Here is a 13,731-nt window from a genome sequence, read left to right as displayed (position 1 = left end):
ACTAATACGCTTCTCTAATCACATACAATTTGCCATTTTTATCTTATCTTAAGTAGCACGTAATATCGCACTCTGAAGCACTGTGCGGCGTTTATTACGAGCGAGTTAAAAAAAACATAATTTCTTGTACACCAAGATATATCGGAATTGCTAAACGATGAACTAAAAAAGATTTTTTTTCTGCCTCCATTTTCAGCCGAAAAAATGCGCGGGAGCGACACGTACACGTCGAGCAAATCGCTATTGTCATATGGTTCTGTCCCTACATGTTCACACTAGGACAATGTGGCCACATACGATGGTGGGGGTAATCTTGTTTCGCAAAGATAGCCTGCCCGTCTATCTCGATGATAATGTTTTGGAACAATGTCCTGTCCTACAAATTACTGTTTACACACGGACGGGTCATGTCCTGAGACAGAACAATATTAAATTGTCCACGTGTAAACGATACTTTTTGTTACGAAATCTTTGTAGTTGTTAATAGTATTTTTGTTTTTCTCTCCATCGCCATATCTAATTTATTTTAGACCAATGCCGATAGTGGAGATTGCCGTCTTTGTTTTAACATACTTCGTATAAATATTAATAGTTAAAAAATAGGATCGGAGTTCCTAGTTTCGAATCCCATTTGTCTCAACCTCCCACGGTTATTAAGGTACTAATTGAAAGTGGCCCCAAAATTTCAACATTTGTGTAAATCATAAGAACATAAAATATTAGAAAGGTACTTATAAAAATAGTTTGAGTAGGTACCTTAGAGATATTTCAATAAGTTTTTGATTGAAAAAATGTTCCATTCTTTAACAAAATTAAATAAAAATCGTCCGTTTGGAAAAAATCTACACTAAAACAAAATTCTTCGGCTCTCTTAGTTGCATTTTTCTACTCCCGAAATAAAAAGTTTTAGAATCTTAATTTTTGTGGGAATCGATAAAAATGCGTGAAATCGTTCATATTCAAGCGGGCCAGTGTGGAAACCAAATCGGGGCAAAGTTAATTATTTTTTCCTCTTATAATGATACAGTTTTTCAGTATTTTAGAAAATGAAACATATCTTTTTACTTGATAGAATCATATTGTATTTAATATTTGTACTTTGTTGATGTCTTGATACAATTAATTAATTATTATTTTTTGCTTTACCTATAGTTTTGGGAGGTAATTTCTGACGAGCATGGAATTGAACCTACGGGGACTTACTGTGGAGATTCCGATCTGCAGTTGGAGCGTATTAACGTCTACTACAACGAAGCCATTGCTGGCAAGTATGTCCCCAGGGCAGTTCTCGTAGACTTGGAGCCTGGCACCATGGACTCTGTTCGTTCCGGTCCTTTTGGCCAAATCTTCCGACCGGACAACTTCGTTTTCGGCCAATCTGGAGCTGGTAATAACTGGGCCAAGGGTCATTACACCGAGGGTGCAGAGTTGGTAGACTCAATACTGGACGTTGTACGCAAGGAAGCCGAAGGTTGCGATTGCTTGCAAGGGTTTCAAATGACTCATTCTCTCGGAGGTGGCACTGGCGCCGGCCTTGGGACTTTACTCATCTCAAAAATCAGAGAAGAATACCCTGACCGCATTATGAATACTTTTAGTGTTGTACCGTCACCTAAAGTATCCGATACTGTCGTTGAACCCTACAATGCCACGCTATCCGTTCACCAGCTAGTAGAAAATACCGATGAATGCTTCTGTATTGATAACGAAGCCTTATACGATATTTGCTTTAGGACTCTAAAACTAGCCACCCCAACCTACGGAGATCTCAACCATCTCGTCTCCGCTACGATGTCTGGCGTAACAACCTGCCTGCGGTTCCCTGGTCAGCTTAATGCGGATCTGCGTAAACTAGCTGTCAACATGGTGCCGTTTCCTCGTCTTCATTTTTTCATTCCCGGGTTCGTGCCTCTAACTTCCCGTGGCAGTCAACAATATCGAGCACTGACGGTTCCCGAACTGACGCAGCAAATGTTTGACGCAAAGAACATGATGGCCGCTTGCGACCCTCGACATGGACGATACCTCACTGTGGCAGCCATTTTCCGCGGAAGAATGTCCATGAAGGAAGTGGATGAACAAATGCTTAATATCCAAAATAAGAATTCGTCCTATTTCGCCGAATGGATCCCTAATAATGTGAAGACTGCAGTGTGTGATATTCCGCCTAGAGGATTGAAGATGTCAGCTACGTTTATAGGAAATTCTACCGCTATTCAAGAGCTGTTTAAACGGGTGTCTGAGCAGTTCACTGCGATGTTCCGACGCAAGGCTTTCTTGCATTGGTACACGGGAGAAGGGATGGATGAAATGGAATTCACCGAAGCGGAAAGTAACATGAATGACTTAGTATCGGAGTACCAGCAATACCAAGAGGCGAGCGCGGAAGAGGAAGGAGAATTCGACGAAGAAGAGGAAGGTGGGGAAGATTAGATGACGGATTGAAGGTGAAAACTATTTGCGTACAAATACATTGCTCATTAATTGTAATAATTATTTGTGCTCGTTTTTGTATAGTACCACACTTTTTTGTTGTGCCTTCTATATGAGTCATTTTTATTTGTTTTTTCTTTTCTTAGTGTTAAAGCTTGCTCCTCCAAAATATAAATAGGTTATTCAATTTGATGTATTTTTTGTCATTTTGATGTACAATAAAATACAGATTTCTTAATTATTTGTTTTCTTATTTTTTAACTATAGCTTCACATTTATTTTGATTTCCGGTGGCGTGATTAAAAAATAGTATATAAAACATTACCTATGAGTTCGTGCTTTTTCATTGTTTTTATTATTCCTAATATTTAAAAAGATTTTTGAATTGAAAGTTCTTAATTCTATAGCAAAAAATGTTATTAAATAACTGGCATTGGTAATTTGGTAACATTAATTATTCGCGCCAAATCGAATTTGACGTTTACTATTTGTTATTTTTATTGGTTACTTTTTAATTTACGGTTTGTTAACTATCTTAATTTATTTCAATTCTTTTTATTTAAATAGGCGCAGTTTAAGTTTATCATTTTAGGATGGATTCGCCGAGAACTAATCGTCGAAAATCTAAAGTATGCTATAAAGAGGACGATTCATTTGTAGAAGAATTTAATTACAACACAACAGCAAAAACACCAACTAGATCTAAAGCTCGAAAATCGATAGTAAAAAATACAACTAGTGCAAAGGAAAGTACTTCTGATTCTGAACCATCCACAATTCTAGAAAATAAAATAATAACTCCCAGTTGCACTTCTGATGAAGAAGGCACATCCTCTTCGATTGATCCGTCGAAGCCGACAGTATTAGTTGATCTTCGAAAGACATCCTCATGGAATCCTAGTGTTGTTTTAAAAGAAGTTGATGCTAACAATACTCCCATAACTGATTCACCATCTACAACCAATTCTAATAGCATTCGAAGGGGAACGAGGTTGAGACAAAAGACTGCCATTGCCAAAGAATCGGAAGAATCTTGTAATTTATTAAAGAAACTCTCCGTCAAAAATGATGATACCGATACGGAAAGTACTAACAGTGAACAGCTTGTAACAGAAAAACCTTCGAGTAAGAATATATTTTTAATATTATTGCAGCTCTATCGTCAACCATAAATTGTTATTATCCTATAAAATGTTTTAACTAAAAATGGACAGTGTGTAATGTTATATATTTTTTTATTTCTACAATAAAACAACTTGAATACTCATTGATTTTGTTTCAAGATGTGTACAATGATTTGCTTTGTAGAAATCAGTAGGAAAAGTAGGGAATTTAACACTGATTTGAGCCTGTGCTAGTGTCATCAATGTGTTTTTTTCTTAGGATATTTCAGTGTTTTACGTTATCTCTATTTTGGGCCATGGCCTTTAAAAATCATGATATAATGATTTAGGTTTTCTAATGCGTGTTCCTATTTTTTTTCCTTTATCCTGCAGCTCTATTTAGTGATGAAGATGTGGAGGGAAAAGAAATGTTTAAGTTCAAAATGATGCACAGAAAACAAGCTATGGTCAAGAAAGCCATTGAATCTGTAATCGACAGTCCTAAACTCCAAAATCTGAAGATGGAAGATGTATCCAGGAGTCCAAGGACACCGAAATCTTCACAGAAAGGGAACGTTGGAACCCCCAGCAGAAGAGGAAGAAAGTCTATTGTCTGCACAACCCCAAAAAGCGTTAAACCCAACATAAATTATGAAAAAACACCCCACCATGTAAGAAATAAAATGAAAAAAAGTAAGCAAAATCTGTTATTTTTTTACGTATACAGATAGTGTTTTTTTGGGTTATTATGCCGTGTTTGTGGGCTTTGTATTGCCGACGTTTCGGAGCACATTGCAGTGTCCATCTTCAGAGCTGAAATTCAGCCCTGAAGATGGACACTGCAATGTGCTCCGAAACGTCGGCAATACAAAGCCCACAAACACGGCATAATAACCCAAAAAAACACTATCTGTATTCTGAAGGCCGTGAAAACCTACGAACCTTGATTTTTTTACGTTTTGGAATTTTTTACCGGTGACCAGGTTTTATCATGACCAACATTATCTGACTGGAGGAAGGTTAAAAAAATCTCATTTTACAAGGGTCATCCACAAAATAAGGCTACTAAGACTCCTGAGGCTGCGGGAATTTTTTTGTGTAGGGGGGATCCTAACAGTCCGTACATTTGGTCACGCATGTTTGTCTGCCATTTTGTTTAGTTGCTATAAATTTTTCCGATGAAGAGATCCACGCGGTCATCCGTTTTTTGACTACAAAACAACACCGCCGCAAATATCCATCGGAAGCTCGTGGATGTTTATGGTAGTGATGTGATGAGTCAACAAAATGTCTCGAAGTGGGTTAGGTTGTAAAGGGAAGGCCGTACTTATACTTACGACTAGGCAAGGAGTGAGAGACCATCAATGATCTCTGACAAACTTGTGCAAAAAATTGAAGAACAAATGTTAAAAGACTGCCGTGTGACGCTTGATGACCTTCACGCAAAAACTTTCTTTGCATTTCTCAAAGTCTCCTCGGTGAAATTGTGTCGGAAAAACTTGTTTACAAGAATTGTGTGCGAAGTGGGCGCCCAGAATGCTCACACCGGAGTACCGTCAAAATCATGTGACCACCGTGTGTGAATTTTTTGATCATGTTGCACAGAAAGGAGAAGCTTTTCTCGCCCCTATCGTGACGGGAGATGTGGTGAGTCTCTACTTTTCAGAATCCAAATACAATCACTTTAGTGGTGTCATTCATCTTCCCCATCCACCAAGAAGTTTAAAACGACCCATTCAGCTGAAAAGTTTTCAGCAATCAGTTTTCTGGAACCGTTTTTTAGTTGATTTTATGCCTAAAGGAACTACCATTAATGCAGAGGCTTATTGCAATACCCTAAAAAACTCAAAAGAGCCATACAGAACCGCAGAAGGGAAATGCTGGCATGTTGAGTAAGCCTCTTGTATGACATCGCCAGGCCCCACACCGTGCGAGTTACACTGAAGCTGTTGACATAGTTAGGATAGGATATTGTCACCCACCCTCTCTATTCACCCGACTTGGCGCCTTCGGACTATCACCTTTTCACTAAACTCAAAGAGTTTTTAGGTGGAAAACATTTTTCCTACAATCGGGAGGTCAAAGAAGTACCTGAAACAGCTGGCAGCGAATTTCTATGACACTCGCATACAAAAACTGGTTCCCCGACTACAGAAATGTTTCGATCTCGATGGCAATTATGTTAAAAAATAGTTTAACATATTTGTGAATTATCCTGTGAATTTAAATTAAATACAAGCATTTTTCAATCCTACATATATGTTGTAACCTTATTTTTTGGATAACTTTCGTGTATTCAATAAAAAGCAGGAATTGTGATTTTATATATTTACGCATTGCATATTTACTTTGATCTTTTAGAAGTGAGCTTTGAAGGCATCTCCCTTTTTACAGTGCATAAAGATCGGATGATTGCATTAAGAACCGTTTTAAGTGGTTTTCACATATTTAAGGCAATATTTTTATTGAAGAATGTCTTTCATTGAAATTCAATCAGTTAGAATTTTTTGACATGATTCATTTTAAAAGTAAAAAATATAACAATTATCCATCTATCTTATAATTTTTTTAATCAAAACCTTTTTTTAGAGCTTGAGACATTGGTTCTCGAAGAAAGTGAAGGCTCTGATTTTGAAGACAGTGGAAGTGAGTACCAGATGTCCGACGAAAATCAATCTAGTGATGATGCTCCTAGCGACTCTGTAAGTCTGATAATCTACAATCTGGCGGCCTCCGTGGTGTAGTGGCTAAGATATTTAACTCACGCACGGAAGTTTCCTGGTTTGATTCCCAGTGTAAACACAAAAATTTAATGTGATTTTTCCCAAGCATGAGCGTTTTGTACTGTAATTCATTACTCTAATTGGGCCTCCTGGCCTGTTGTTGTGCAAATGAAATACAATATTACCGTATACTCTATTTAAATAATCAACGCCTATATAATATTTTATGATTTATTGAACAGCTATTTTTTACATTACATATTTATTTAAATGACACTATTTGTTTATAAATTTGTACAAACCACATCAATTTTTAATTATACTGCAGTATCGTCTCTCTATGAGGAGAGTTCAGCGTGTATAAGAGTTAATGGGGGATTTACATCTTGGTTTTCGATCTCAAAAGGCGTGAAACAGGGATGTGTAATGTCACCATGGTTGTTTAATCTATACATGGTATGAAAGAGATAGAATGTATGGGTATTGGAGCAAAAATGGATAATTTTTCAGTAAGCTGCTTGTTGTATGCTGACGATGCAGTTCTGTTAGCAAGTAGCAAGGCTGATTTGCAGCAAATAGTCTCTAGAATGTATGATGTATGCCTGGAGAGCGAATTGGCGATGAACGAAAGTAAGTCAAAAGTGATGGTATTTGAAAGGGATAGTGAGGTTACTGACTGCATAATAAATGTAAACAACGAATGTCTCGAGCAAGTAGAAGAAATTGTGTATCTGGGAAGCATGTTTTCAAGAGATGGAAGAGTAGAAAAAGATGTTGAAAGAAGAGTGAATGCGGGCAACAAAATGAACGGAGCACTAAGCACAGTAATTTCTAATAAAAATATGTCAATCGAAGCTAAACTGGCAGTGCACAACGGAGTTTTAGTCCCAACACTTATGTATGGAAGTGAAACTTGGAACTGGCAGAGGAAGGATGAAAGCCGAGTGAACGCGGTTGAAATGTGATCTCTTAGACGAATGTGTGGGAAATCAATGTATGACAGGGTTACGAATGATGAAATCAGGCAAAATCAGGCCTTTTAATTTCTGTAGTTGCCTTGCAATATCCTAATATTAGTTTGAAATACAAATTCCGATTTCCTCTCATTATTGAAAAAAAAAACAACCAAAACCCTTTAGGGTTATATAAACATTATAAGGTCAAGCCATGTTATATCTTGTCTGGTTAGCATAGTCATCAAATGCTTTTTAATGTTGATTTGTAATAAGATTAAGAAAGGGTCTCTGAGATGGTTTGGTCACGTAGAACGAATGGACGACGAGAGAATGGTAAAACAAGTATATATGGCAAAAATGAACGGCAACGTTAGACGAGGACGACCAAGGAAGACGTGGCATGATCAGATAAACCAAAATCTTAAGTCTGGTCATGTCAAAAGCAGACAAAACCGAAGGGCATGTATGACAAGATGTATGAATGTGATGTATGACAAGAGGCTAGGATTGTATGCCAGGATAGACGTGTGTGGCGGTCCATTCTCTCTGCCTACCCCTATGGGGAAATGGCGTGATGGTAGTAGTAGCATCAGCCAGTTTCGAGAATACTACCTCATTGTCAAGACTTACCATCAGGTTGCTGTTTAATGTTTACTTCAATAGTATTACCATACATAACTTACCTATGTATGTATTTTTTTTTTAATTAACCAAAAATATTTAGATAAAAAAATATTTGCACTGAGTATGTATTTTAACTTTTTTAAATAATAATACCATCATCGATCTATGAGATTGTACTGTGATACTTCTAAACCCAGAAAATTAATATCTATGATTCCAGCAATGTTCCATCTAATGACTATAGAAAATAATAAAATGTATCTAGTGAAATTCAAAATTAACTTACAAGAATCAAATTTGTTGGTAATTCAAAAATATGAATATATTAATATCTTATTTATGCCAAAAACATTTGTATAGCCTTTTCTAGCTGTCATATTTTTTTGCCTGTGTAAACCCATATTTGTGTAATAATACTATACATTTAGTTATTGTCACTTATACATAGATATGATTAACTAATATCCATGTGTATTTTTACAACCTTTATGATTCTATCTGTATTTTTTTTCTTTCAGGAAACTAGTAACAAAGCAGAATCATCTGACTCTGATGATGAAAATTTGATGACAGTTCTCTCAAAACTCCAGATTCGCCAAGCTAAATCCACATCTAAATCTCATTCTTTACGAAGAGTTCGTGGTGACAAATTTATTGTAAAATCCGATAATTATTTCTCCATGCATGGAAATAAAAAGGTAAATATTATGAATTTCAACTGAACATTTCAATTTTTATTATTTTATTAACTATAAGACTTTCATTTATTCATTATTAAAGCTAGCTTTTTTATTATTCGTTTACGAAAATCTTGCAAATTTTTGGAAATAAATCATTTTGTTACATTTTATCCATTTTAATTTTTGTATCTTAGTATTAACATAAAAATGGAGTGCTATGCCTTGAAAATTTGGCAATTTGAATTAACATTGATTTATTTCTCAGGTCGTTACTTCAAATCATACATTGGAACGTCTTAAAACTCCACTTCTGACTGAAGACAAGTTGCAAAATATTCTTAAGCAGCAAAAAATATCTGACGAACATCGCACAGCGATTGAGGAAATAATGGAAGATCACCAAATTTTTTTTGATAAATGGCTCTACATTCTTAGTGAAGGATATAGCATATTACTGCACGGTGTCGGCTCCAAACAAAAGTTGATCAAAGATTTTCAATTACAAAAGCTTTCAAATTACCCATGCATCGTTATAAATGGATTTTTTCCAAGTTTAACTTTAAAAGACATTCTAGATTCCATAATTTCTGACCTCCTGGAATTGAATTCTGTTCCATCAAATGTTTACGAAGCTGTCAAAGTAATAGAAGACGAAATGGCAAATTTAGCTGCAACTCATCTTTTTCTATTGATACATAACATAGATGGAGCTATGCTTAGAAACAATAAAACACAATCAGTGTTCTCAAAAATAGCTAGAATAAAAAACATACACTTAATCACATCTGTTGATCACATAAATGCTCCATTGAGTAAGTAAAAAATATTGCTTATTTTAGATATAAATGTGTTAAAAATAACATCAAATTTTACAAATATGAATTAATGTCTATCTTTTTAGTTTGTCTGCAGTACAGTACAGTTGATTATATTTTTCTATTTCAAATAATAATAGAAATATTATGATTGCCGTTTTTTTTTTCTTAAATCAGCTGACATTAATTTAATTGAAATAAAATAAAGTATTAATTTAAAAAACAGAATGGTTCCGATTTCTTTTTTACTTGTTTCTTCTTCAGCCTTGTTCTCTCCACTGCTGAATAAAGGGCTCTTCCAAACGTATCCACTCCTTCGTATAACCCGCTTTCATCATCCATGTTTTACCAGCTAATGAGGCAATTTCTTCGACCCATCTTTTTTGTGTCCTTCCAACACCTGTTTTGTTTGCCCATAATCTCCACTTAATTATTCTAGGTGTTCACCTGCCATCATTTTGCCTCCCCAAGTCCTTCCCACTGCCATTTTAATTTTGCTTTACGATCCATGGATCCACGAATCCGGTTGGTGCCTTAATTCTTCATTACTTATTCTGTCTCTTAGACATACACCGAATATCTGTCTCCATGGATCGTTGCGTGCAATTTAGTTTCTGGCTACTTTTCTGTGTCACGGACATTGTTTCTAGTGCATATGTCATCATACACAATTCATAGACTTGTCTTTTTAAGCATACTGGGACTTATTTATTTTCAAAAATGTTCTTTAGCTTGCCGAAAGCAGTCCAACTTTTTCTAAACTACAGTTTTGCATTTCTGTGTACAGGTTTTTTATTGGTTTATTGTTGAAAAACCAAGCCCCCCCAGGCTTTCTATCATGCCATTTCTCCCATGGTGTGATGATGGTAGTAGTAAGCCTTTTAATTTCTGTAGTTGTCTTGCAATATCCAAATATTAATTTGAAATACAAATTCCGATTTCCTCTCATTATTGAAAAAAAAAAAACAACCAAAACCCTTTAGGGTTTTATAAACATTATAAGGTCAAGCCATGTTATATCTTGTCTGGTTAGCATAGTCATCAAATGCTTTTTAATGTTGATTTGTAATTTGTCTCCAATATAATTTAAAATAGTATTGTTCGTCTGTATACAAAATAATAATTATTAGTGAGTAGAGTGCTTCTTTTTAAGTCACATTGTTTTATACTCGTGTGTACTAATAAATTTTTCATATTTAATTTATTATAGTAATAAGTATTGCTGTGTAAATAATATTTTTATCTTTTCCTGTTTAGTTTGGGACCATTCGATGCTTAGTAACTTCAATTTCTCCTGGTGGGATGTTACAACAATGCTTCCCTACACACAAGAGACATCATTTGAGAGCTCCCTCCTTGTCCACAATTCCGGCGCTTTGGCCTTGTCATCCATGAAGAATGTATTCCAATCCCTGACCACTAATGCCAAAGGAATATTTATGATAATTGTAAATTATCAAATGAAAAATAAGAAAACTCCACATTATCAAGGTATATATTAATCTACACGGTACTTTTATTTGTATAAAAAATATTGTATACAGAATTGATAAAACAATCCTACTCACTAAGATAACCCGAGCCCTTATTGTGTCACTACTTCGTTTCGTAAGTTCGTTTGTAGCGGGAACAAGAGCAAAATGGGATTTTGATTGTGTTAGAGCGAGATGGATATGAGATACAAATGAACTTAAGAAATGAATTCTCATTGTTATATGGACTTTTTTATTGTTGCTAATAATTGAACAAAATAAAACATACTATTTCTGGGTTTTTAGAAACAAATTACTGCTTGGAGGTAATTGGGATCCATACTTTTCCTTTTTAAAGTTACGTATTCATTGTTGTTAATACTTACCAATTGTAAGAAAAAAACCTTTTCAAATTAAGTAAATGCTGAAATGAGTTTATTCCTACACAAATACAATGATTAAACCATAATACTTTTCTCTGTGTCCAGGCGAATGAGGAATACAGTTCTGTATGTGAAATAAAACCAGAACCCTGGATGAGTGTTTTCGACTCGATGTACTTCTGGTAAAAAATCCTGAAAAAGAAAATCGAGTGGAGATAAGCCCGCCTTATTGTGTAGTGGTTGGCACACTTGGCTTCCAATCTTGAGGTCCTGGGTTCGATTCCTGGCAGGGTAGACATGGGATATTAGATATAAAGGTGGTTCTACACTGCAGTATTTCATTGTTCCTGGACTGGCAAATGAAGAATAAAACCCATACTATGATTATTATTTTAATGCATTTAACTTCTTATTTTTCTTAAAATATACTTCACTTTTATTTCACACGCATCTACCACTATTAACCCCTCAGATGTCAAACTAGTGGGACAAGTGAAAACAGAACATAACAGTTGAACGTTTGCAATTCTTGGTTAGCCTCTGTATAAACTGTATTTCGTTATTAATATGACATGCTTTTTATTCTGCAATAACGTCTAAATAAGATTTATAATTTTGTCTCCTAGAGTGATAATTGAAATTTTGTACATTAACTTTGTAAAAACGTATAAAACAAGGACTGCATCACAAATATGTGCATTTTCAAAAATAAAAACCTTTTTACGATATACAGGCTATCAAAATAGTACTAAAACAGCATGTTTTTTTTTTTTTAACTAAAAAGAGAAATACTCTAGTTCTTACTATTTACTCAAATATTAAAATTTTCATACCATTTCCTGAAAGTCGTAAATAGCTTTTGCTGGAAAAATGGAAATCGGGTTGTGGTAAACTGGGATTGAACCTCGGGCCTTCGGTCCATGAGCCCACAATACTACCACGAGACCACAACCTGGTTCATTTTATAATAACAAGAAATTTATACATATACTGGATAAAATAGGCACCTTTTGTTAGTAAAAATCTTTTTTTTCTATAATATCATATAATATTTATTTCTAAAATTTGCCCGCGTTGTTTATTTCACCGACTGTCACTTTATTTTAATAAAAATATCTAAATGTATTTCTAAAAACGGAGTTCTACTGTAGTAGAACTCCGTTTTATCAGGAAATAAAAAATAAAGGAGATGTTATAATAACAAATAAAAAAGGGTCAAAGCAATTAATTTTGCTGGACATGTCAAAAGCAATAAAAAAGTGATCTTATGGTAAATTTTGTGTTTTCTTTCAAAACATTGCCCTAATTTAATGATTAATCCAACTATCCGGATTTCTGCATATCCGGATACATCTGACAATCATTCATCTGGATAATTAGAGCTTTACTGTACCGACAATGATGGTGATTTTATCACTTTAATCTATCCCTAAATACAATTAATAATAAACAAATGCTTACATTTATCGATATTTCTGAAAAGTAAACTTTTATTTCACAAAATTGAAAAACACTGAAAGTTAAAATCTCAATACGTTGACTTGCAGTTTTCGGCACTGTTTTGATGTCAACTATGTTGTTTGATGACTGGAAGTAATTAATTTATTCACAATAACAAGGAAAATAAGGCAAACAACGGGTACCGAAATTGACAGCTGAGATCTACACTGGCATTTGTGTGGTCGAGTACTTACTTAATTTTAATTAACTTTTAAAGGCTCATTGTTTTTTACAGGAATATCATTCAAGGATTTGTACTGGTCTTCGAGAGAAGCCTTCCTGGTCAGTTCAGACCTGGCACTAAGAGCCCAACTTACAGAATTTCTCGACCATAAACTTGTGAAGACAAAAAGAACAGCAGATGGAATAGAAAATCTCATTATCCCTATTGATAATGCATTGCTACAGCAGTTCACAGAACAAACTGAATGATTAAGTTTTCGTGTGATTAAAATATTTTCCACAAAAACATAGATTTTTTAATTTTATTTAAGCACTTCATTACTTAATACACCCTCAAATAAAATTACAAATTAAGTTGACGAACATTAAATTTTCGTTATTAATATGACTAATTATATATTGACAAATATATTTCTTTAAACTCCGAAGTAAATAATATTATACAAAGCTTTATTAAGACAAAACTAAACTGAGTGCATTACCTTGTAAAAAAAAATTAGGTACTTAATTATTATTGCTTAATTAAAATAAGTGGTACAGGGTTTCCAGTGGAAAATTTAATATTTTAATCTTAAATAACTTTTAAGTGCAAGTAGCAAAAGAGGGGTGGGGTAGGGTGTGGAAGTTACAGGTACTGCGGATTTTTTATTTGACATTGATTGTTGGCCGGAAGAGAAGCGTGCGTTCGCTATCGAGGCATACATAACAAGCGGTTTTTAGCTTACTACGGCTAGGCGCATGTTCTGTAATCTTTACAATATTCACCAAATAAGTGAAGCGCCTTTAATAAAGTACTCAAAATTGGGTAACCAGATTTAGAGCTTCGGAGACAGCTGTCAAGAGACATCACCAAGATACA

General features: G+C 34.7%; 2 protein-coding genes across 2 annotated transcripts; both read left to right on the top strand.

Moving 5' to 3' along the window:
- The first annotated feature begins 912 nt into the window (after positions 1–912).
- Positions 913–2,569, top strand: LOC148281049 (tubulin beta chain-like). Its single transcript, XM_088227375.1, has 2 exons — positions 913–994; positions 1,151–2,569. Exons 1-2 carry the CDS (start codon positions 940–942, stop codon positions 2,431–2,433), a joined length of 1,338 nt encoding a protein of 445 aa, XP_088083501.1. The 5' UTR covers positions 913–939; the 3' UTR covers positions 2,434–2,569.
- Positions 2,570–2,929: 360 nt separating this feature from the next.
- Orc2 (origin recognition complex subunit 2) lies at positions 2,930–13,158 on the top strand. Its single transcript, XM_088227374.1, has 8 exons — positions 2,930–2,954; positions 3,026–3,558; positions 3,930–4,229; positions 6,126–6,238; positions 8,358–8,537; positions 8,785–9,331; positions 10,592–10,825; positions 12,925–13,158. The coding sequence occupies exons 2-8, from the start codon at positions 3,027–3,029 to the stop codon at positions 13,119–13,121; spliced, it is 2,103 nt and encodes a 700-aa protein (XP_088083500.1). The 5' UTR covers positions 2,930–2,954; position 3,026; the 3' UTR covers positions 13,122–13,158.
- Positions 13,159–13,731: the final 573 nt, after the last annotated feature.

The sequence above is a fragment of the Micrasema longulum genome, unplaced genomic scaffold, assembly GCF_059751315.1.
Source record: "Micrasema longulum isolate JH-2025_06_02 unplaced genomic scaffold, ASM5975131v1 h1tg000501l, whole genome shotgun sequence".
NCBI lineage: Eukaryota > Metazoa > Arthropoda > Insecta > Trichoptera > Brachycentridae > Micrasema > Micrasema longulum.
This window is presented reverse-complemented; position numbering and strand designations above follow the sequence as displayed.